This window comes from Musca domestica, unplaced genomic scaffold, assembly GCF_030504385.1.
Source record: "Musca domestica strain aabys unplaced genomic scaffold, Musca_domestica.polishedcontigs.V.1.1 25, whole genome shotgun sequence".
NCBI lineage: Eukaryota > Metazoa > Arthropoda > Insecta > Diptera > Muscidae > Musca > Musca domestica.
In genome coordinates this window covers 1754839-1770702 of record NW_026712277.1, presented here as the reverse complement: position 1 = coordinate 1770702, position 15864 = coordinate 1754839, and the positions used below count along the sequence as shown (strand labels likewise).

Below are 15864 nucleotides of genomic sequence, written 5' to 3'. Positions count from 1 at the left end.
AAGGACCTTTCAATTAAGAATAGTGGATTTTTTTAATATTTTTTCAAGGACCTTTCAATTAAGAAAAGTGGATTTTTTTGAATATTTTTTTCAAGGACCTTTAAATTAAAAAAAATGGATTTTTTAAATATTTTTTCAAGGACCTTTTAATTAAGAAACGTGAATTTTTTAAATATTTTTTTGAAAGACCTTTCAATTAAGAAAAGTGGATTTTTTGAATATTTTTTTCAAGGACCTTCTAATTAAGAAAAGTGGATTTTTAAAATATTTTTCCAACGACCTTTAAATTAAAAAACTTGGATTTTTTAAATATTTTTTTCAAGGACCTTTTAACAAATGTGGATTTTTAAATATCCTTTCAAGGACCTTTTAACAAATGTGGATTTTTTTAAATATTTTTTCAAGGATTTGTTTATTAAAATATTTTTAGGTCCTTTTAATTAATAATTTTTATACCCTCCACCATACTATGGAGGGTATATTAACCTTGGCCCTGCGGAGCTTACTCCTTTTTAAATTGTTAAATTTAAAATTTTTAAAATTATTTTTTTTTTAATAAAACATTTTTCAATGGCCTTTTTTTGAATATCTTCAAAGGCCTTAAATATATCCGTGAATTAATTCCAACTAGGCTTTCAAAAACTCTTAAACTTCAAAATTAAATCAATTCCTTTGTAAACTCCCACAAAAATTTCAAAGTCAAAAATCATTTTTTTTTTTTTTTTCTTAAATTTCCAACTTTATTTGTAAACATTTCTTCGTTTATTTCTAACATTTCTAATTAACATTACCACAGGCCATATCAATGGCATTTATTAGACTTTAACAATTGACCTCAAAACCACAGCTTCTTTGGGTAGCAACTCAATTCGACTGCTGGCCACTTTATCGCTGCAAAGACAAACAAAAGAATGAAAACCGAAAAGGAAAAAAAAAACAGAAATCCCAAATGAATATAAAATCCAATTTAAAGTTTAACTCCGAAGAGGAAAGTTAAAGAAGAGCCGAACAAAAAAAACGGCAATAAAACACGAATTAAAAGTCACTTACCCCTTGCGACGAATTGACTTGTCGCTGAGGACAACATATTCAAATTCAGCGGGTAGGTTCTTAAAGGCATCGTTTAGGTTCACCACTTGCTGGGAATCGAAAATGTTCATGAGGGTAATGTAGGTGTAGTCATTGGCCAGGGAGCTGGAAGGGAGGAGAAGATAATATTTTTTATAAAAAAAAAAAATAAAAATTCCCCCTCTCTTACCGTTTAATACCCAACACATCATGGCTAAAGGCCTTGACCTCCGTTGAACCCTCTCTGAGCGTCTCCTCATGCCTTAGATTCTGCAGTTCCTTGAAAACATTCAAATGACTACGGGCAATACCCCGCTGCCTTTTCAGATTCTCCATTTTATAATTGGGACTGACGGGCAACCAGGTCTTATCGCCATCTGAAAATCCTGAATTTTTCTCATCACTCCACTGGAAGGGTGTGCGTGCCGGATCTCGGGATCTATACTCATAGCCATCCTCATGGCCATTACATGCCTGAGGATCCACTGTCTCCTCCCATGAAATCCAAACATCTGTCATGCCAATCTCCTCGCCATTATAGGTTATGCTACAACCGGGCAGGGTGAGCAGCAACATATTGAACATATCAATGCGATCGGCTCCGAATCTTGTACCCACACGATTCTTATCATGATTACCCACCACCCAGTTGGCCGTACGTCCCGCCGGCATCAGTTTTAGCCATTCGTTGATGAGGTTGTCATAATGATAGGCATCTGAATCATTCCACAAATAACTGATCATTTGGAAATTGAAAGGGATCTGGGCACCGTCGGCTGTGGCATTGCCATAATACTCCATGACAATGTTGATGGGGGACCAGGTCTCCACCATGAGGATTCTGGAAAAGAGGAAAAAAAAATTGGTAATTTTTAAAAAAAAATATTTTTCTAATTTTATTCCAAAATGTCGACTTCTTTGTGGGGGAGGTACCAGAAGGAGTGGACCGACATATCCCACCTTCAGAGCAGATCTTGTTTTAATAAAAATATTCGGATATATAAAATGTAAAGGGAATCGAATGCTTATTTCGCATTGTATGAGAGATATAATTATTCAAAAATTTTGACCCCTTTGTGGGGGAGGTACCAGAAGGAGTGGACCTACACTCTCCATATTCATACCTGGTCTTGTATTGATAGAAACATTAAGATGTGCCAAGTCCGAAAGTAATCTGATTCTTATTTCGCATTTTATGAGGATTATAATTATTCAAAAATTTTGACCCGTTGTGGGGGAGGTACCAGTAGGAGTGGACCGACATATCCCACCTTCAGAGCAGAACTTGTGTTAGTAAAAATATTGGGATGTGTGACGTTTGAAGAGTATCGAATGCTAATTTCGGATTTTATGAGAGATAGAATTTTTCAAAATTTCGACCCCTTTGTGGGGGGGGGTACCAGTAGGAGTGGACCGACATATCCCACATTCACACCAGATCTTGTGTTAGTAAAAATTTTAAGATGTATGAAATTTGAAGAGATTCGGATAAATATTTCGCAATTTTTTGGGAGATAAAATTATTCCAAATTTTGACCCTTTGTGTGGGAGGTACCAGTAGGAGTCGACCGACATATCCCATCTTCAGAGCAGATCTTGTTTTAATAAAAATATTCGGATATATAAAATTTAAAGGGAATCGGATGCTTATTTCGCATTTTATGAGAGATATAAATATTCCAAATTTTGACCCCTTTGTGGGGGAGGTACCAGAAGGAGTGGTCCGATATATTCCTCCATCACACCAGATCTTGTATCCTTGAAAATGTTGAGATGTATGAAATTTGAGGAGAATCGGATGATTATTTCGCATTTTATGAGAGATATAATTATTCAAAATGTTAACCTCTTTGTGGGGGAGGTACCAGAAAAAGTGGACCGACATATCCCATATTCATAGCTGATCTTTTGTTGATAGAAATATTGAGATATGCTGAGTTCGACAATAATCGGATGCTTATTTCGCATTTTATGAGAGATATAAATATTCCAAATTTTGACCCCTTTGTGGGGGAGGTACCAGAAGAAGTGGACCGATATATTCCATCTTCGCCCGAGATCTTGTGTTAATAAAAATATTGAGATTTGCAAAATTTTAAGTTAGTCGAACGCTCACTTAATGTTTTATTCAAAATTATAATTATTCCAAATTTTGACCCTTTGTGGGGGAGGTACTCAATAGGGTGAGCCGATATGGCCCATTATTTGTACCTGACCTTGCACTGACAAAAAAATTTGGATTTTAAAAGTTTGGACAATATCGAATCATATTTTCCCTTTCTACGAGGCCAAATATTTTCTTTGAAAATTTTGACCTTTGTGGGGGAGGTACCAGAAGGAGTGGACCGATAAATCCCATATTCTTCCGAGTTCTTGTGTTGATAAAAATATTGAGATTTGCAAAATTTGAAGTTAGTCGGACTCTTAGTTGACATTTTATTCAAAATTATAATTATTCCAAATTTTGACCCTTTGTGGGGGAGGTACTTAATTGAGGGGGCCGATATTGCCCATTTTCGTAGCTGTCCTAACGTTGATAAAAATATTGAGATTTGCAAAATTTGGACCATATCGAATGATCCTTTCTTGTTCTACACGGTAAATTATTTTCTTTGAAAATGTTGACCTTTGTGGGGGAGCTACCAGAAGGAGTGGACCGATATTGGCCATCTCCAAGCTTGATGAAGGATTGAGAATAAAATTACGATGTTCGAAGTTTGGACAAAATTGGATACTCTCTTGGAGAGTTATCGAGCGCTTCAGCCAGCCGGACAGACGGACAGACGGAAGGACATCCCTAGATCGACTACAATTATCCTGAAACGGATTTGGTCCAAAGAGACCTATGATCTAACACTATTATTTCGATAAGGCGGGTATCAAGGATATTTACCCTCTGCAGACATATGGCTGAGAGTATAAAAATCCACGTTTGTTGGGATATTGGAAACCAATTTAAAAAAAAAATCACTCACCTCTCATCTCCACCATTTTCCTTACGGAAATCATCCAAGAGCTTGCGCCATTCATAGACCAAATGGGGAGTTTCAGGTTGATCCACGGTGTAGATATGATGGAGATAACCATAATCATCGGGATCATCGGTCCAATCATTACGGGGCTCATCTGGATAATTGCCCTCGGCATCGGGCGCCACCTCAAAGGCATGGTAAATGGCATCGACACGGAAGCCATCAATGCCCTTGCGTAACCAGAAACGTAAAATTTCCTGAAAAACAACCAAGATTTTTGTTTTAAATCGTTCCCCTCCCCCTCCCCTCCAATACTCACATTCATTGCCTCTCGCACTTTGGGATTGCGAAAATTAAAATCCGGTTGCTTTTTGTGGAACTGATGCAGATAGTATTCCTGTCTACCCTCATGCCATTCCCAGGCGGAGCCACGGAAAACACTCACCCAATTATTTGGCACCGTCCGGCTACCATTGACAATTTTCCCTGGATGCCAGATATAATAATCTTTATATTCGGGATCTCTGGCCGCGGATTTGATAAACCATTCACACTCATCACTCGAGTGGTTGGGTACAAAATCCAAAATAATGCGAACACCTAGCTCTTTCGATTTTTTCATCATATCTTCAAAATCATCCATGGTACCAAAGAGCGGATCAACTTCGGTGAAATTCGAGATGTCATAACCAAAATCAGCCATGGGAGATTTTAAAAATGGCGATAGCCATGTGGCAGCCATGCCAATCTCTTTCAGATAGGCCAATTTACTGGTCACGCCCTTCAGATCGCCCACACCATCGCCATCGCTGTCCTTAAAGGATCGTGGATAGATTTGATAGAACGAGGCCGTTTCCCACCATTCCTTGGCTTCCACTTGAGTTCGGGTAAGGCAAAGTCCCAGCAGAACCACTAGAGAGCACCAGCAATATGTCGTCCACTTCGCCATCGTGACGTTAAGTGTTTAAGTGGTTTATTCGGAATTAATTTTTTTCCATTCGTTTCAACTCCGTATTTTAGATTTGATAAGCTTTACGGGGTAATCAACAGCCCCTGCTAATCTTTATTTGACCATATGGGAAAAAAGAAAAAAACAACAACAAAATCGATTAATGGAACATTTCGATTAGGCTATATCTTTATGGCTTCCACCCCATTAACGTCTTTGGGGGGATATGCTGAGATATTAAAAAAAAAAAAAAATATTGAAACTTGATAAACAATGTAAAATCGGAAAACATTTTCAAAAATTCGAAAAATTTGAAACTTTAATGGAAACCTTCGAAAAAAATTCCACGTTTGTGGGATTTTGTAAAGAATAATTTTAAAAAAATCCACGTTTGTGGAAATTTGTAAAAAATATTTTTTAAAAAATCCACGTTTGTGGAAATTTGTAAAAAATATGTTTTAAAAAATCCACGTTTGTGGAAATTTGTAAAAAATAATTTTTAAAAAATCCACGTCTGTAGGATTTTCAAAAAAATAATTTTTAAAAAATCCACGTCTGTGGGATTTTGTAAAAAATAATTTTTAAAAAATCCACGTCTGTAAGATTCTCAAAAAAATAATTTTTAAAAAATTCACGTCTGTAGGATTTTCAAAAAAATAATTTTTAAAAAATCCACATCTGTGGGATTTTGTAGAAAATTATTTTTAAAAAATCCACGTCTGTAAGATTTTCTAAAAAATAATTTTTAAAAAATCCACGTTTATTGAAATCTTTGAAAAATAATTTTTAAAATATCCACGTTTTTTTGAAATCTTTAAAACATAATTTTTAAAAAATCCACGTTTATTAAAAAATAATTTTTAAAAAATCCACGTTTATTGAAATCTTTGAAAAACTAATTTTTAAAAAATCCACGTTCATTGAAATCTTTGAAAAATAATTTTTAAAAAATCCAAGTTCATTGAAATCTTAGAAAAAATAATTTGTAAAAAATCCACGTTTATTGAAATCTTGGAAAAATAATTTTTAAAAAATCCACGTTTATTAAAATCTTGGAAAAATAATTTTTAAAAAATCCACGTTCATTGAAATCTTTGAAAAATAATTTTTAAAAAATCCAAGTTCATTGAAATCTTAGAAAAAATAATTTGTAAAAAATCCACGTTTATTGAAATCTTGGAAAAATAATTTTTAAAAAATCCACGTTTATTAAAATCTTGGAAAAATAATTTTTAAAAAATCCACGTTTTTGAAATCTTTGAAAAATAATTTTTAAAAAATCCACATTTATTGGAATCTTGGAAAAATAATTTTTAAAAAATCCACGTTTATTGAAATCTTTAAAAAATAATTTATAAGAAATCCACGTTTATTGAAATCTTTAAAAAATTATTTTTAAAAAATCCACGTTTATTGAAATCTTTAAAAAATAATTTTTAAAAAATCCACTCTTATTGAAGTTTTGGAAAAATAATTTTTAAAAAATCCTCGTTTTTTGAAATCTTTGAGAAGTAATTTTTAAAAAATCCACGTTTGTTAAATCTTTGAAAAATAATTTTTTAAAAATCCAGGTTTATTAAATCTTTGAAAAATAATTTTTAAAAAATCCACTCTTATTGAAGTTTTGGAAAAATAATTTTTAAAAAATCCTCGTTTTTTGAAATCTTTGAGAAGTAATTTTTAAAAAATCCACGTTTGTTAAATCTTTGAAAAATAATTTTTTAAAAATCCAGGTTTATTAAATCTTTGAAAAATATTTTTTTAAAAATCCAGGTTTATTAAATCTTTGAAAAATAGTTTTTTTAAAAAATCCACGTTTATTAAATCTTTGAAAAATAATTGTTTTAAAAAATCCACGTTTATTGAAATCTTTAAAAAATTATTTTAAAAAAATCAAGGTTTATTAAAATCTTTGAAAATTAATTTTTAAAAAATCCTCGTTTTTTTAAATCATGGAAAAAATATTCATAAAAAATCCATGCTTATTGAAATCTTCCATTGGTGACCTATTTTACAAAAATTTCTAAATTATAAATATTTTTTTTCAAATTTTGAATAAATGTGTTAAAAATATTTGTAATTTGACAGCTGTTAAGCTCTGGCCGGGTGCCTCTATCTTTTATCTGAATCTAGAACAAAAATGCGAATGTAATGAGAAAATACCAAAGACCCATCATAAATTAATTGACAATTATTTATGGCCACTAATCCACTTCTTTTGCTGATAAGCGGAAGGGGCCGGCAGAATATTGGTTATTTTCAAAAACAGACTAAGTCCATTTTGTAAGAAAATGAAAAATACCAAAATTATTTTATTTAACTAAATTTTAAAAATATGAATAAAAAATAGTTCTGGGTCATTCATTGGAAATACAAGGGTCCCATTGATTTATTATCGACTTAGTCTTATTTCGAATATTATTTCTAAAATTCAAAATTTCTATTTTCCCACGTTTTTGGACTTGGGTCATTTCCAAAAAATTCGGGGAATAAATTTTAGTTTATCAAAATCCATTTGCCAAAGCTTATCGGCAACGCACTGGAGATTATAAATCGAAAAGTTGAATTGAAAGTCACGACATTAGACCATAGTTGGTGTTACGGTTAAGAGGGCCAACAACGAAATGAGAGTTCTGCATTTGTTTTGCCTTTTGGCAATTGTTTTTGGCTGTCAGGCTGCCGATTTGAAATGGTGGCAGACAGCCTCGTTCTATCAAATTTATCCCCGGTCCTTTAAGGACAGCGATGGAGATGGTGTGGGAGATCTCAAGGGTAAGTGAAGAGAAAAGAGAGAGAGAGAGAGAGAAGAAGCGAGAAACTAATTTACATTTTTCCTTAAAGGTATTACCGAACAGCTACCCTACCTAAAGGAGATCGGCATCACTGCCACCTGGCTTTCGCCCATCTTCACCTCGCCCATGGCAGATTTTGGTTACGATGTGGCCAATCTAACCGAAATTGATCCCATTTTCGGTACCATGGAAGACTTTGAGGCCTTGATCGAAAAGGCCAAGGCTTTGGGTGTGAAAATTATTTTGGATTTTGTACCCAATCACACGAGTGATGAATGTGAATGGTTTATCAAGTCCGCAGCCAGAGATCCCGAGTATAAGGATTTCTATGTCTGGCATCCGGGTAAAATTGTTAATGGTGTTCGCCAGCCTCCGACCAACTGGATTAGTGTTTTCCGTGGCAGCATGTGGACATGGAATGAGCAGCGTCAGGAATACTATCTGCATCAATTCCATGCCAAGCAACCGGATTTGAATTATCGCAATCCCAAGGTTATGGAAATGATGAAGGTGAGTGGAAAAGGGGAGGAGGTTTTTCGAAATGTAAAAAGACCCACGTCTGTGAGATTTCCCAAAAAAAAAATATTTTTTAAATTATTTTACTTTGAATTTTTTCAAAAATAATTTTTAAGAAATCCACGGCTGTGGGATTTTATAATTTTTTTTTTTAAATCCACGGCTGTGGGGTTTTATAAAAAATATTTTTTTAAAAATCCACGGCTGTGGGACTTTATAAAAAATATTTTTTTTTTAAACCCACGGCTGTGGGATTTTATAAAAAATATTTTTTTAAAAATCCACGGCTGTGGGATTTTCTTAAAAACATTTTTTAAGAGTGAGTTTTCGAGATTTTCTTAAAAACATTTTTAAAAAATCCACGTTTATTGAAATCTTGAAAAATAATTTTTAAAAAATCCACGTTTATTGAAATCTTGAAAAAATATTTTTTAAAAAAATCCACGTTTATTGAAATCTTGAAAAATAATTTTTAAAAAATCCACGTTTATTGAAATCTTGAAAAAATATTTTTTAAAAAAATCCACGTTTATTGATATCTTGAAAAATAATTTTTTAAAATTCACGTTTTTTTTAAATCTTGGAAAAATATTTTTTAAAAAAATCACTTTTTTGAAATCTTAAAAAAATAGGACGTCTTCCGTTTCTGGTTACGTCGTGGCGTCTCCGGTTTCCGTGTCGATGCTGTGCCCCACACCTTCGAAATCAGTCCCGATGCCGATGGCAACTACCCCGATGAGCCCCGTAATCCCAATGTCAATGATCCCGAGGATTATGAATACTTCCAACACATCTATACCACCAATCAGCCGGAAACCATTGACATGGTCTACCAATTGCGTCAAGTCTTGGAGGAGATGGATCAGGAATTGGGTGGTGATGATCGCATCATTATGACCGAAGCCTATGCTCCCTTAGATGTGATTATGCAGTATTATGGCAATGGCACCCACGATGGGGCTCAGATACCCTTCAATTTCCAATTGATTAGCAATTTGAACAAGAATTCCAATGCCTATCACTATAATGAGCTCATCAATATCTGGTTGAAGGCAATGCCCGAGGGCAAGACAGCCAATTGGGTGGTAAGTAGTCATTAAATGAGTCACGAGTCATTAAATTCATAACCTCACTTTCCTCACGCCTTAGCTTGGTAACCATGACCAAAGCAGATTCGGCTCCCGTTTGGGTGAAGACCGCATTGACATCATCAACACCCTATTGCTTACCCTTCCCGGCTGCAGTATCACCTACAATGGTGAGGAAATTGGCATGACCGATGTCTGGATCTCATGGGAGGAAACCGTTGATCCCCAGGCCTGTCAATCGAATCCGGAAAATTATGAACGCCTCACCCGCGATCCCGTACGCACCCCCTTCCATTGGAATGACAACAATTTTGCCGGTTTCACTGATGGCAACTCCACCTGGCTGCCAGTGGCCGATAACTACAAATCGGTCAATGTTAAGAGGGAACGAGGTATCACCTATAGCCATTTGAATGTCTACAAGCAGTTGCAAAATCTACGTCGAGAACCCACCTTCCAAGGGGGTGCAAGTGAGGTCAAGGCCTTGAGTGAGAATACCTTGGCCATCAAGCGGTAGGTCCACGGAGATTTTAATAAAAAAAAAAAAACATTTTTTAATGTTCCTTAATTTTCTTCAGTTCCCTGGCCGGTTACCCCACCTATGTGGTCCTCCTGAACATCAATGACAGCGTTGAGTCCCTGAACTTGAACAGTGCTTTCTATGGCCTTAGCAGCTCTTTGGAATATGTGGTGGTCACCGATCGCAGTCCTAGACGCAAGGGGTAGGCAATTTGGAATTTATAGAAAATTTGAAAGAGGTATTGATTTTTTTATTTTTCTTTCTGCAGAGATTTGGCCCACACCGATTCCATAACCCTGATGCCCAAGGAAGCCGTTGTTCTAAAGACTGTTTAAAATCGTTCTTTTGTAAAATATGAAAATTTGTAAATAAAATAATAATTTGAATTTTAATTTCTTTCTGTGCAACATTCTTTAAAGAAAGGGGAATTCCTGGCGTTGAAATACGTGAAATTTGAAATTTTGGAAAAATAATTTTTAAAAAATCCACCACTATTGAAATTTTGGAAAAATAATTTTTAAAAAATCCACCACTATTGAAATTTTGGAAAAATAATTTTTAAAAAATCCACGTTTATTGAAATCTTTGAAAAATAATTTTTAAAAAATCCACGTTTATTGAAATCTTTGAAAAATAATTTTTAAAAAATCCACGTTTATTGAAATCTTTGAAAAATAATTTTTAAAAAATCCACGTTTATTGAAATCTTTGAAAATAATTTTTAAAAAATCCACGTTTATTGAAATTTTGGAAAAATAATTTTTAAAAAATCCACGTTTATTGAAATTTTGGAAAAATAATTTTTAAAAAATCGACGTTTATTGAAATCTTTGAAAAATAATTTTTAAAAAATCCACGTTTATTGAAATCTTTGAAAAATAATTTTTAAAAAATCCACGTTTATTGAAATCTTTGAAAAATAATTTTTAAAAAATCCACGTTTATTGAAATCTTTGAAAAATAATTTTTAAAAAATCCACGTTTATTGAAATCTTTGAAAAATAATTTTTAAAAAATCCACGTTTATTGAAATCTTTGAAAAATAATTTTTAAAAAATCCACGTTTATTGAAATCTTTGAAAAATAATTTTTAAAAAATCCACGTTTATTGAAATCTTTGAAAAATAATTTTTAAAAAATCCACGTTTATTGAAATCTTTGAAAAATAATTTTTAAAAAATCCACGTTTATTGAAATCTTTGAAAAATAATTTTTAAAAAATCCACGTTTATTGAAATCTTTGAAAAATAATTTTTAAAAAATCCACGTTTATTGAAATCTTTGAAAAATAATTTTTAAAAAATCCACGTTTATTGAAATCTTTGAAAAATAATTTTTAAAAAATCCACGTTTATTGAAATCTTTGAAAAATAATTTTTAAAAAATCCACGTTTATTGAAATCTTTGAAAAATAATTTTTAAAAAATCCACGTTTATTGAAATCTTTGAAAAATAATTTTTAAAAAATCCACGTTTATTGAAATCTTTGAAAAATAATTTTTAAAAAATCCACGTTTATTGAAATCTTTGAAAAATAATTTTTAAAAAATCCACGTTTATTGAAATCTTTGAAAAATAATTTTTAAAAAATCCACGTTTATTGAAATCTTTGAAAAATAATTTTTAAAAAATCCACGTTTATTGAAATCTTTGAAAAATAATTTTTAAAAAATCCACGTTTATTGAAATCTTTGAAAAATAATTTTTAAAAAATCCACGTTTATTGAAATCTTTGAAAAATAATTTTTAAAAAATCCACGTTTGTTGGATTGTTCAAAAAATATTTTTTCAAAAACCCACGTCTACTGAAATCTTGGAAAAATAATTTTTAAAAAAATCCACGTTTATTGAAATCTTGAAAAATTATTTTTAAAAAATCCACGTTTACTGAAATCTTGGAAAAATAATTTTAAAAAAATCCACGTTTATTGAAATTTTGGAAAAATATTTTTTACAAAAATCACGTTTTTTGAAATCTTAAAAATATTTTTTAGGACGTCTTCCGTTTCTGGTTGCGTCGTGGCGTCTCCGGTTTCCGTGTCGATGCTGTGCCCCACACCTTCGAAATCAGTCCCGATGCCGATGGCAACTACCCTGACGAGCCACGCAATCCCAATGTCAATGATCCCGAGGATTATGAATACTTCCAACACATCTATACCACCAATCAGCCGGAAACCATTGACATGGTCTACCAATTGCGTCAAGTCTTGGAGGAAATGGATCAGGAATTGGGTGGTGATGATCGCATCATTATGACCGAAGCCTATGCTCCCTTAGATGTGATTATGCAGTATTATGGCAATGGTACCCACAATGGGGCTCAGATACCCTTCAATTTCCAATTGATTAGCAATTTGAACAAGAATTCCAATGCCTATCACTATGACGAGCTCATCAATATCTGGCTGAAGGCAATGCCCGAGGGCAAGACCGCCAATTGGGTGGTAAGTAGTCATTAAATGAATCACGAGTCATTAAATTCATAACCTCACTTTCCTTTCCCCTTAGCTTGGCAACCATGACCAAAGCAGATTCGGCTCCCGTTTGGGCGAAGACCGCATTGACATCATCAACACCCTGCTCCTCACACTTCCCGGCTGCAGTATCACCTACAATGGTGAGGAAATTGGCATGACCGATGTCTGGATCTCATGGGAGGAAACCGTTGATCCCCAGGCCTGTCAATCGAATCCGGAAAATTATGAACGCCTGACCCGCGATCCCGTGCGTACCCCCTTCCATTGGAGTGACAACAATTTTGCCGGTTTCACTGATGGCAACTCCACTTGGCTTCCGGTGGCCGATAATTACAAATCGGTCAATGTTAAGCGTGAACGAGGCATCACATACAGCCATTTGAATGTCTACAAACAGTTGCAAAATTTGCGTCGAGAACCCACCTTCCAGGGTGGTGCAAGTGAGGTCAAGGCCTTGAGTGAGAATACCTTGGCCATTAAGCGGTAGGTCCACAGAGATTTTAATAAAAAAAAAAACCTTTTTTAATGTTCCTTAATTTTCTTCAGTTCCCTGGCCGGTTACCCCACCTATGTGGTCCTCCTGAACATCAATGACAGTGTGGAGTCCCTGAACTTGAACAGTGCCTTCTTTGGCCTTAGTAGCTCTTTGGAATATGTGGTGGTCACCGATCGTAGTCCTAGACGCAAGGGGTAGGCAATTTGGAATTTATAGGAAATTTGAAAGAGGTATTGATTTTTTATTTTTCTTTCTGCAGAGATTTGGCCCACACCGATTCCATAACCCTGATGCCCAAGGAAGCCGTTGTTCTAAAGACTGTTTAAAATCGTTCTTTTGTAAAATATGAAAATTTGTAAATAAAATAATAATTTGAATTTTAATTTCTTTCTGTGCAACATTCTTTAAAGAAAGGGGAATTCCTGGGGTTGAAATACGTGAAATTTGAAATTTTGGAAAAATAATTTTTAAAAAATCCACGTTTATAGAAATTTTGGAAAAATCATTTTTAAAAAATCCACGATTATTGAAATCTTTGAAAAATAATTTTTAAAAAATCCACGATTATTGAAATCTTTGAAAAATAATTTTTAAAAAATCCACGATTATTGAAATCTTTGAAAAATAATTTTTAAAAAATCCACGATTATTGAAATCTTTGAAAAATAATTTTTAAAAAATCCACGATTATTGAAATCTTTGAAAAATAATTTTTAAAAAATCCACGATTATTGAAATCTTTGAAAAATAATTTTTAAAAAATCCACGTTTATGAAATCTTTGAAAAATAATTTTTAAAAAATCCACGTTTATTGAAATCTTTGAAAAATAATTTTTAAAAAATCCACGTTTATGAAATCTTTGAAAAATAATTTTTAAAAAATCCACGTTTATTGAAATCTTTGAAAAATAATTTTTAAAAAATCCACGTTTATGAAATCTTTGAAAAATAATTTTTAAAAAATCCACGATTATTGAAATCTTTGAAAAATAATTTTTAAAAAATCCACGATTATTGAAATCTTTGAAAAATAATTTTTAAAAAATCCACGATTATTGAAATCTTTGAAAAATAATTTTTAAAAAATCCACGATTATTGAAATCTTTGAAAAATAATTTTTAAAAAAATCCACGATTATTGAAATCTTTGAAAAATAATTTTTAAAAAATCCACGATTATTGAAATCTTTGAAAAATAATTTTTAAAAAATCCACGATTATTGAAATCTTTGAAAAATAATTTTTAAAAAATCCACGATTATTGAAATCTTTGAAAATAATTTTTAAAAAATCCACGATTATTGAAATCTTTGAAAAATAATTTTTAAAAAATCCACGATTATTGAAATCTTTGAAAAATAATTTTTAAAAAATCCACGATTATTGAAATCTTTGAAAAATAATTTTTAAAAAATCCACGATTATTGAAATCTTTGAAAAATAATTTTTAAAAAATCCACGATTATTGAAATCTTTGAAAAATAATTTTTAAAAAATCCACGATTATTGAAATCTTTGAAAAATAATTTTTAAAAAATCCACGATTATTGAAATCTTTGAAAAATAATTTTTAAAAAATCCACGATTATTGAAATCTTTGAAAAATAATTTTTAAAAAATCCACGATTATTGAAATCTTTGAAAAATAATTTTTAAAAAATCCACGATTATTGAAATCTTTGAAAATAATTTTTAAAAATCCACGATTATTGAAATCTTTGAAAAATAATTTTTAAAAAATCCACGATTATTGAAATCTTTGAAAATAATTTTTAAAAATCCACGATTATTGAAATCTTTGAAAACTAATTTTTAAAAAATCCACGATTATTGAAATCTTTGAAAAATAATTTTTAAAAAATCCACGATTATTGAAATCTTTGAAAAATAATTTTTAAAAAATCCACGATTATTGAAATCTTTGAAAAATAATTTTTAAAAAATCCACGATTATTGAAATCTTTGAAAAATAATTTTTAAAAAATCCACGATTATTGAAATCTTTGAAAAATAATTTTTAAAAAATCCACGATTATTGAAATCTTTGAAAAATAATTTTTAAAAAATCCACGTTTATGAAATCTTTGAAAAATAATTTTTAAAAAATCCACGTTTATTGAAATCTTTGAAAAATAATTTTTAAAAAATCCACGTTTAGAAATCTTTGAAAAATAATTTTTAAAAAATCCACGTTTATTGAAATCTTTGAAAAATAATTTTTAAAAAATCCACGTCTATTGAAATTTTGGAAAAATAATTTTTAAAAATCCACGTCTATTGAAATTTTGGAAAAATAATTTTTAAAAAATCCACGTCTATTGAAATTTTGGAAAAATAATTTTTAAAAAATCCACGTCTATTGAAATTTTGGAAAAATAATTTTTAAAAAATCCACGTCTATTGAAATTTTGGAAAAATAATTTTTAAAAAATCCACGTCTATTGAAATTTTGGAAAAATAATTTTTAAAAAATCCACGTCTATTGAAATTTTGGAAAAATAATTTTTAAAAAATCCACGTCTATTGAAATTTTGGAAAAATAATTTTTAAAAAATCCACGTCTATTGAAATTTTGGAAAAATAATTTTTAAAAAATCCACGTCTATTGAAATCTTGTATGGTGTGCTGAAACATAAAAATACAGTCCAAAGTGAACTCAGAAACTTTTCCCATAACGTATTTTTTTTATTCTGTTTTTTTTTTTTTTTAATTTGTTCTTTAATGGGTTAAAATATATTGCAATTTGAATAAAAATGGCGCCCAACGTCATAAAATGTCAACATTTTTCTACCTTTAAATTAAGGTGTCTGGGGTGACCAACTTGGATTTAAAGTTTGCTGCATAAGATATATAGTCAAAATATAATCGGAGAAGTGTATGTGCCTAACATGAACTTGAAACATAGCCTCAAACAAATTCCTAATATTATTAATAATATTTAATATATTTAATATTTTATACTTTTTATTTTTTTATTATTTT

General features: G+C 31.3%; 2 protein-coding genes across 3 annotated transcripts; one reads left to right on the top strand and one right to left on the bottom strand.

The window, feature by feature from the left end:
* Positions 1-709: 709 nt before the first annotated feature.
* On the bottom strand, positions 710-5027 carry LOC101895212 (maltase A3). Its single transcript, XM_005186263.4, has 5 exons — positions 4360-5027; positions 4044-4297; positions 1259-1909; positions 1051-1194; positions 710-891 (listed from the first exon to the last, which is right to left on the bottom strand). Exons 1-5 carry the CDS (start codon positions 4987-4989, stop codon positions 816-818), a joined length of 1755 nt encoding a protein of 584 aa, XP_005186320.1. The 5' UTR covers positions 4990-5027; the 3' UTR covers positions 710-815.
* A 2531-nt stretch (positions 5028-7558) lies between these two features.
* Positions 7559-13255, top strand: LOC101895383 (maltase A3). 2 transcript variants are annotated; one of them, XM_059123598.1, is made up of 6 exons: positions 7559-7761; positions 7831-8291; positions 11900-12352; positions 12417-12868; positions 12932-13075; positions 13141-13255. In XM_059123598.1, the coding sequence occupies exons 1-6, from the start codon at positions 7614-7616 to the stop codon at positions 13205-13207; spliced, it is 1725 nt and encodes a 574-aa protein (XP_058979581.1). In that variant the 5' UTR covers positions 7559-7613; the 3' UTR covers positions 13208-13255. The 2 variants fall into 2 exon arrangements, with proteins under 2 accessions (XP_058979581.1, XP_005186321.2); XM_005186264.4 differs by lacking the exons at positions 11900-12352; positions 12417-12868; positions 12932-13075; positions 13141-13255 and adding exons at positions 8930-9382; positions 9447-9898; positions 9964-10107; positions 10174-10297 and having other exon boundaries at positions 7560-7761.
* The last annotated feature ends 2609 nt before the right edge of the window (positions 13256-15864 follow it).

Bases quoted from the DNA above. Each gene is read 5' to 3' on its own strand.
- LOC101895212 (XM_005186263.4), bottom strand. From the start codon at position 4,989: ATGGCGAAGTGGACGACATATTGCTGGTGCTCTCTAGTGGTTCTGCTG. The intron at 4,298-4,359 runs GTGAGTATTGGA...GTTGTTTTTCAG, and splicing joins AAGTGCGAGAGGCAATGAAT to GAAATTTTACGTTTCTGGTT. The intron at 1,195-1,258 runs GTAAGAGAGGGG...CCTCCCTTCCAG, and splicing joins GATGTGTTGGGTATTAAACG to CTCCCTGGCCAATGACTACA.
- LOC101895383 (XM_059123598.1), top strand. From the start codon at position 7,614: ATGAGAGTTCTGCATTTGTTTTGCCTTTTGGCAATTGTTTTTGGCTGT. The intron at 8,292-11,899 runs GTGAGTGGAAAA...AATATTTTTTAG, and splicing joins AGGTTATGGAAATGATGAAG to GACGTCTTCCGTTTCTGGTT. The intron at 12,869-12,931 runs GTAGGTCCACAG...AATTTTCTTCAG, and splicing joins AATACCTTGGCCATTAAGCG to TTCCCTGGCCGGTTACCCCA.